This window comes from Xiphophorus couchianus, chromosome 23 (assembly GCF_001444195.1).
Source record: "Xiphophorus couchianus chromosome 23, X_couchianus-1.0, whole genome shotgun sequence".
NCBI lineage: Eukaryota > Metazoa > Chordata > Actinopteri > Cyprinodontiformes > Poeciliidae > Xiphophorus > Xiphophorus couchianus.
Window position 1 is genome coordinate 15,357,379 of NC_040250.1, and position 8,004 is coordinate 15,365,382.

Consider the following 8,004-nt stretch of genomic DNA (forward strand, 5'->3'; position numbering starts at 1 on the left):
GCTAATGAATATCTATTTTATGCAACTGTTTTCGCCTGAAATGTAACTTAGAGCAGATTTTGTTAAGCTGGGTAAGGAAATGTGAAGCTGTATGGCTTCACATTTCATTCAAACATAATTGACAGTTTACCAATTTATTTTCTCAAACACAAACATCTCATGAGATATTTTATCAGTTTTAGCACAGCTCCCTCTGGAGACACAAACGTTTTTGTGCAACTTTTCTGCATTAAGTTGAAAGGTTCCCCAAAGACAGCAATGAAATTAGGTTTTCAATCAACTATTTTCTCAATTTGCTGGACTAACATCACAAAAGCACTAATTATTTAAAAAAAACAACAACAAAAACCTTTTGTTGAATTTCAGATTTCGTGTAGCTTTTCAGGTTCTTCGCTAGAGTAACAACATATTAAAAAAGAGGAGAGATCTGTAGTAAAGACTGTATAAAAATATTATTATGTTGGCTCAGGACGTTTGTGTTGTTACACCACTTTAAGAGAGTTTGCCATCTTCAGACAGCAATAATAAGATTTGTGGAACTTTGTCTTTTTTTCATGCAAATAAAATAAGCATAACTTGAAAACTTTTTTTTGAACAAGAATTGAATCTTTTTCACCTTCATCTGTTGGTGTATGCTGCCAAAAGAACAAGCACCACACATACAACCTCAAGCACAAATGACAGATTATAAACAAAAGAAATAACATGACGCATTAGTCAGCTACAGAAAAAAATTTATTAGATGAAAGAAAAAACAAGGTCTCAAGAAAATGATGCTAACATCATATAATCAACTTTTGTTTTGCGCCAAGTAAGAGCTCCAGTATGTGAGGTGAAACCATGAAACAAATTAAAAGGATTAGAAGATGATAAATGTGGTTGAGCAGTATGCATAGCTTGGTGATCGACAGGCCTTTTCCAACAAGATACAGGTTGTTTTTTCATCTGGGTCCACCGTCTGCAGGGCGGAAAGTTTGGCAAAATGTGATTCTGAAACTGGGAGTCAAGCCATGCCTCATTATTACCTTGAGCATTACCAACTACAGACTGAATAAACTCCACACTGAAGTTGAACTCTCGACTTAGTCTCTGGAGAGTATCTGGTGTTTCTCAGGTATTGACCCACGGAGAGGGGTCAGGTAGGTTTGTGGATTTTTACAGCCCACTAGTTGAAGCAGTCGCCTTTCTGCAAATTCAGACTCCAGACAAAAGTTTTGACTTGTTCATTACACAGTCTTCTTTGAATCTTTGAAAGGTCTCCCAAAAGTGTTTCCATATTCTGAAACTGCACAGCAGGATGGTTGGTATTTGCTCAAGCAGGACACATTATGGACACCACCAGATGTTTTTTTATATTTCAACTGGGCAGAGAAACTAGGGGCATACCCAGAACATAAAAGTTCAACCTTCCTGACCGAAAACAATTATTTGTTTATTTTTTAAAATCACAGTTGGATCTGTAAATGGGCCTGTTCTGATGTGAGACAGATCTGGCAACTTTAACACCTCTGCAGTATTTAGATTTATGCTCATGTGATCTTTGGGTTAGACAGGAGAAACAAGATGTGTGTGTTGCTGAGTTACAGACTCCCTTTCATCAACAGGGCGGCTAAACTGTAAAATTTTAGGCAAGCCACTATGATTGTTATGAAATTATCTGGTAAATAAGCCTCATCCGGTCTGTAACATTTCAAGGACAACCCATAATAAGTGTTCATTTCTTACTTGAGAGAAATTCAGTATATAAAATCTGCTAGATAAACAGTTGGGTTAACATTTAATTAAAGCTTATGCCCATAATTTATTTTCAAACCCAGCACAGTGAATCTGTTTGTCACAACTGGTACAATGGCACAGTCATTCATGTGGGGGACATTGTCCCATCAGTCAGTGGGCTTCAAGAGGAGAAAGCTGTGGTTTTCCTCTTGTCTCTCAGAGAGGCGAGTTTTCGACAGTGGAGGTAAACAGAGAGGGGATGTACGAAGGGCAGCAAGCTGAGCAGCGTCAGGCTAATGTTCACCTGCGCACACGTAAGACATGAGAGAGGAAGTCATTAGAGGGAGGGATCACAGCTAAGTTAACTGAAAGATAAGTCAGCACTCACGTATAAAGGATCTCCACCCAGAGCTCCGTTCACCAGAGCAAAGCAGGGATACTGCAGCAGACAAAACAACGCAGCCAGCGACGTACCAAGACCATACAGCTTCCCGAAGTGACACGATGGAAACCTTATCAACAAATAAAGAAAACTTCAAATAAAAATGAACTCTTTAAAGGTAAATGTACAGGGTTCAATTTGTGCCAAAATCAAACCCCCTTAAATGAAATAACATCTATTCATGTTTAAGAAAAAAATGTAACAGGTTTTAGTTTCATAATGTGTCTTTAATCCCGTTCAACTTCTTTTTCTTTTTTCATAACACAAACGTGCTTCCTGCTTTTCAGATTTCACTTGGCCGAAGATAATACTCACGCCACGCTGATGAAGGCTGCGATGCCGCCGTAGAGGAAGGAGCGGTTCAGCACCTGCAGGATGAAGGTGAGGTACTGAAGCGGCAGGGAGGGGATGGAGGCACACAGAGAGAACAAGACGCACTGCAGCGCAGTCAGGAATAAAGAAAGCACAGACGCCCGCAGGTCGGCCTCATGCACCGTCTCTCCTACAAGCATTGACAATCACGTGTAAATATATCTCAGCATGGCTCCTTGTCTTTCCTGAGCTTCTCCTGTAAATGTCCAGCAGGTTACCGGCAGCCTGAGGTTTTCCCCTGTGTCTGTCCATGATGAGGCCGTTCCAGGGAGCGCACAGCACAGCGCACAGCTGGGTGAAAGCAAAGGCGTTGATGTACTGGCTCACTGCACAGATACATGCACATACAAAAATATGGTCAGCAAACAATGTTTTGATAGGAATCCCACAGGTTGAGTTGACTGCAAAGTAGCAGCAAAACCTTCAAAAACGCAGCATATTGACTCAAATAATAATTTTTCTGATAAGAGCAAGGAAGGCGTCACCCAGAGAGGAATCTCCGTCTGTCAGCCTGAGCAGCATGGGGTTGAGGGTCCCGATGAAGAGGAAGTGCCTGAGCTGCATCACCGACAGCCAGAGCAGGTGGCCCACAAAGAACCTGGACAGCAAACACTCTCGGAAAGTCTTCTCTGAGAGGAACAAACACTCAATAAACCCAGAGAAGACGGACCAGGAGCTAAAGCACAGAAAGACGGATTACAAACCTTGTTTTAGAGGGACGTCCTTTGTAAACGGTGTGTCCTCTGCTCCTGTAAGTGCACAGCTGTTTGCAGTCACCTCACTGCTCATAGTCTCTAGTGGACCACAAGAAACCCTGCAAATAAATTAAAAACAAGTCAAACATGAAAGTCAGTCATAATTTCAGTTTTATCTTTCGTAAACATGTATTTTTGTGTTTACTAGCCTCAAGATGTTCAGAGACATATTGATCCACAACCACCACAATTTGTTTGGTTTGTCTAGTTATTCCTAAGTTATTTTTTACTTAGGAATCCAGAAATCTTTAATTCATAACTGTATACTTTGCTAACTATTTGAAATGTCTTTCAATCATTGGACTGGTTACATATGTGAAAAGACTGACTCTCAATAGAGCTTGAGTTATGTATGAAGAGTTTGAGAAAATAAATAGTTTATCATTGTTTGTCTAACAGTAGCCCTGTACGGCAATAACACAAAGTCTTACCAAGTATTTTTGTCTAGTGTGCAAAAATACTAGACAAAAATATAAGTTAGTTGGTCTTGAAATAAGACCAACTAACTTAAAAGTTTGTTTTAAGTCAATAATTCTTGGACATAGATTAAAAAAGTACTAGTTCCACAGACATTTGTTTTTTTAAACTAAAAACTGAAAAAACATGTCATGAGTTCTTCTTTTAGTATAAAAAAAAAGTTTTCACTCTAAATAACTTTGAGAAATATACAGAAATAGATCGGTCCATGCAGAGGTAAAGGCACTTTCATGTCTGTCAAACAAGTAATCTAATTAATGTACAAAAAAATAAAGTCATTTTAAAGAGATTAAAATGAAGCTAAAGAAATCGCATTTCGGTCACAGTTAAAGATGCAGTTAACTGGAGTTATTATGCCAGTAGTAAAAGAAGACTTTTAAAGTGGCTTAACGTTGCTACACCCAGGAGGTTTGTTCGCACCCGTACGCGTAGCGATCAGGCAGTGGGTGAGGAATGAAGGTTCTGGGCAGCAGGAAGAACGTCCTGAGGATGTGGACGACGCTGCAGGCCGACAGAAAGAGGAAGGAAGTGCGGAGAGAGACGCCAGACTCATGTAACAACTGCAGAGACAAGAAGACTTAGTGGCATCCGTGAGCTCTTTACTCTTGTACAAAAACGTACTTTCTGAATGTTTGTCACCTTAATGATGAGGAAGAGTGCTGAGGAAGAATCAAAAGCTCCATTATAAAGATTGATTATGGTAGAGCGACGTGAGTCAAACAGGTTTCCAATCTTCAGGAGGCAAAACAGATCAATATCATATTTAAGGTTTTGTACATATAAAACTTGAACTCAAAGGAATCTGAACTGCATTTTGAAGAGTTGAACTTAGGGATACGATTAGGAGACGACACACAATGCCATCTTTCACTAAGCATCAATTCCTCCTGAGGCGACTGGTGGTCTGTCTACACAAGATCATAAGCCTGATGTTACAAAATTCGCCAGAAAACTTACGAAAAGACAAACATTTCTTTGGAAAGTGGATCATGGAAGAAGTTAATAAGTGCTCCTGGTCATGTGTTTTTTCTCTAGCTTCCTTTAGGGGATCATTTACTGACAATAAAACTATTTTAGACAAAAAATGAGTCAGAGAAAGGACTTTAAGTTGCACCTTTTCCTAAAATTAAAAGTAGATTATCTTACCGTTAGCCTTTATAGACCTGCCATAGTAAATATGCACAGCACTGCACGACATTTTGAGTTAATAGTATATTCCAAGCACTCTTCAAAGTCTGGAAAGTGTTTCTAGTCGTGCATTGTCTTTATTTGCACTCATCACCCCTGGAGCCAGAAGGTCATGGCCTGGCCAACATCTGTTTTGCCTGTGAATGAAGCCCTTCCACTAAAAACCTCTAAAAAGTTTCAGATCAAGTCCTCTCATCTGACTTTCTGCGAAAATTTAGTGCTAAGCATAATGAACAAACGTATCCTCAGGCAAACAGATGTGCCTAACACTTTCACAGAGTTAAAAGATGCCATTAAAGCAACGAAAGCTTCACTCACAGCCTGCGCTTTTTGAACTGCTGCACAGTCATTCCTGATCTTTCAAGAAAAAATATTGTGCTGACAGACATGTATAAAACCCAACGTACCTGCATGTTTGTGATCAGAAATAAAATGCCTCCGATAGCCAAAAGGGGGAGAGCTAGGAAGAGCAGGAAAGACAGAGCTGATGGAAAGGAGAAAAAGATAAGAAAGAGACGCAGTAGCTTGTTTAAGCTGGTAGAAATTATCATTGTTTCTCACCCGGCGAAGAGAGCGCCACCATCAGGGAGCCAGTGGTGTAAAGAAATCTGTTGAGAGATGGGGCTGTCTTAGAATAAGCGAAACAGAACAGATTATAATTTTTCTTCCTTTTACAAATGGATGATCCCAAATGAATCGATTTCACATCATCTCTTGTCCTTGTCAGAAAATGTTGGAGTGGAAAAGACACAGCAGGAGAAAAGATCTGTGATGTTTTGGTCCAGCTGCAAGCAACAGTCTGAGCGTCTGAGTCTACCTTTAATTTATTTTTGTCAACATATTTACTTGAAACAAAGAAGAATATTGTCTGTGCAAACCAGAACCTGGTATTTTCACACATGTTCAGGTTGCTTTGAAGTATTATTCAGAAAATCATCTATTAAGAATAATTCATAGAAATGAGAAGATTCACCAAGTCCTGTTGAAAAATAAAAAATAAAAAATCACACCATTAATTGCATTTAAGACTTTTGACAAAGAGTGACTCCACTCTGAAAAACACATAGATGCACTTTGCTCTACTCAGCAATCCCTATGAACAATCTCATGCTTTGTGTTGTTTGACCCGACATTTTCCAACCTCACATCAACATTACGCTACATGGTAAATGGACTTGGATCTAAATGGATTTGAGTTTGGCCTAAAGTTGAAGATTGCTGTCTTTCAGCAACATTAATCTGCTCCAAAGATCAGAGAACAAACTGACGGTTGTCATGTCAACAAAACTCTAAAGTCTTCTGCAGTTTTTTCCTAGAATTACCCTGAGTTTAACTCCACATATTTTCATAGAAAGTTTGTTCAGCTTCCCAACATCCCACAGCAACATCTTGTTTCACCATGATGTCTTCAGATTGTTGTGCACAGAGGTTTCTAACAAACCAGAACATCTGTATTTAAACTGAGACAATTTGATAAAGTCCCAATTGACTAAAGTTAGTCACTGTAAGTCTCTAAATGGATGAAAGTTTTAGAGGAGCATGCAGCAAACAAATGCATATCCCCGTGGTTTATAAACACAATTTTACTCACATTGCCAAGAGTCGAGCCACTGTGGTACCAAAGTGATCAAAAAGGAAGCCGTTGGGCAGCGTGAAAAAGTTGTTTATAAAAGAGGTGATGGTGAAAATAAGTGAAAACTGCTCATCTTGTGCACTGCAGTCTGTTGGTAATGCAGAGAAAGACATAAACAAGACAGTGGTGTATTTAGATGCATAATTGATAAACAGGTTATGCAATAATTTTGAAAACAATGCAGTAACATTTACAGTTAAACTTAAAATTGAGCAAATTGTGATGAATAAACCAGCAGCAGTGGAAACATCAAGCTGACCTAATATCTGAGTGCCATTGACTCCTGTTGTGTTAAAGCACAGAGAGCTGAAGTAGCCGTCCTCCTTGAGGACAAAAACAAGAGAAGCCCATCCGAACACGACCCCGGCGAAGCACAGACACTCCACCAGGCCCGTAACGAAGGTGAGGCAGCGTCGCACCGACAACTTGTTCTCCAACACCTGCATGCTCACTCAGATACAACTATCAGCAGCAACAACAAACAAACTCTTTCACACAAGCAGTTTTAGTTTCTGCACCTGCCTCCTAACAACCAAGAGAAGAGAAAATGTCTTTACTTTGCTGGTTTCCTTAAAGAGAATAAAGGTTTGAACAAGTTTATGACACAGATGATGAAGAAGCACAGCAGAGCTAATGTTTTGAAGCAATATTATAAGGTAGAACAGAAAATATCTGCTGTGAGCCTGCAGGGAATGCTGCAGAAACACACATTTCAGTGACAAAAACTAACAGTTAATATCACAGATATATGCAGAAGTAACCATTTTGCATTGCAAACGCATGGAAACCTGCAAAAACAAACCAACCTTTGTCAAGTTGCAGTTTTCTGAGAGGGTTGCCACAGCTCAAGATTGCCTCCCTTAATACTTTCAGGAAGAACAGATTCTTTCTCGGGTCAAGCAGTCCTCCTTTATGTAGAGCAGCTCTTCCCTCCTCTTCCTCATCCCACAGTTTCCTCCCTCTTCTCTTTCCCCTGTCTTATTCTTCTCCCTCTGAAAAAGCCTCATCCTTGGGGTATTAGTCTCTGAGTATAATAATCTTTCCTGTTTAAAGTCACACAGCAGATGCTGCAAGGTCTGGATGGGCAATTTCTGTCACAGCGTCATGTGATGGAGACACTATAGATATAGAGGCAGATGGAAATGCTGATAGGTCTTATCAGTATTTAAAATGTGGCTGCCATTAAAGATAATGAAACTTTGACTGTGTTAACAAGAATTTGATCCATTTGAATTTGAGTGAAGTTGAAGAGCTTTGGTATGTCAAATGAAGGTTTGGAAAGGTGACAACAAAAGCCAAAGGATGGAACGGTTAGGAGGCACAAACATTAACCTAAATTGGAAAATACCACAAGACGGAATGTGACTGAAATGATAATGAGCCTAAATGTCAGTGGGATTGTTGATTAACATTTTCTCAAA

The 8,004-nt window shown here is 39.5% G+C and overlaps 1 protein-coding gene across 2 annotated transcripts; it reads right to left on the reverse strand.

Annotated features, from left to right (window-relative positions):
* Positions 1 to 717: 717 nt before the first annotated feature.
* Positions 718 to 7,778, reverse strand: LOC114139174 (solute carrier family 43 member 3-like). Of its 2 annotated transcripts, none has more exons than XM_028008918.1 (13): positions 7,390 to 7,722; positions 6,843 to 7,108; positions 6,542 to 6,671; positions 5,512 to 5,558; positions 5,358 to 5,434; positions 4,402 to 4,494; positions 4,183 to 4,322; positions 3,235 to 3,344; positions 3,016 to 3,159; positions 2,749 to 2,856; positions 2,474 to 2,660; positions 2,105 to 2,228; positions 718 to 2,020 (listed from the first exon to the last, which is right to left on the reverse strand). In XM_028008918.1, the coding sequence occupies exons 2-13, from the start codon at positions 7,027 to 7,029 to the stop codon at positions 1,898 to 1,900; spliced, it is 1,470 nt and encodes a 489-aa protein (XP_027864719.1). In that variant the 5' UTR covers positions 7,030 to 7,108; positions 7,390 to 7,722; the 3' UTR covers positions 718 to 1,897. The 2 variants fall into 2 exon arrangements, with proteins under 2 accessions (XP_027864719.1, XP_027864720.1); XM_028008919.1 differs by having other exon boundaries at positions 1,886 to 2,020; positions 2,474 to 2,526; positions 7,390 to 7,778.
* Between the last annotated feature and the right edge of the window lie 226 nt (positions 7,779 to 8,004).

Excerpts from the sequence above, each read along its gene's own strand:
- LOC114139174 (XM_028008918.1), bottom strand. The coding sequence starts at position 7,029 with ATGCAGGTGTTGGAGAACAAGTTGTCGGTGCGACGCTGCCTCACCTTC. Across the intron at positions 4,495-5,357 it reads TTCTGATCACAAACATGCAG|ATTGGAAACCTGTTTGACTC; the intron begins GTACGTTGGGTT and ends TGCCTCCTGAAG. Across the intron at positions 3,160-3,234 it reads GGACGTCCCTCTAAAACAAG|AGAAGACTTTCCGAGAGTGT; the intron begins GTTTGTAATCCG and ends TGTTCCTCTCAG.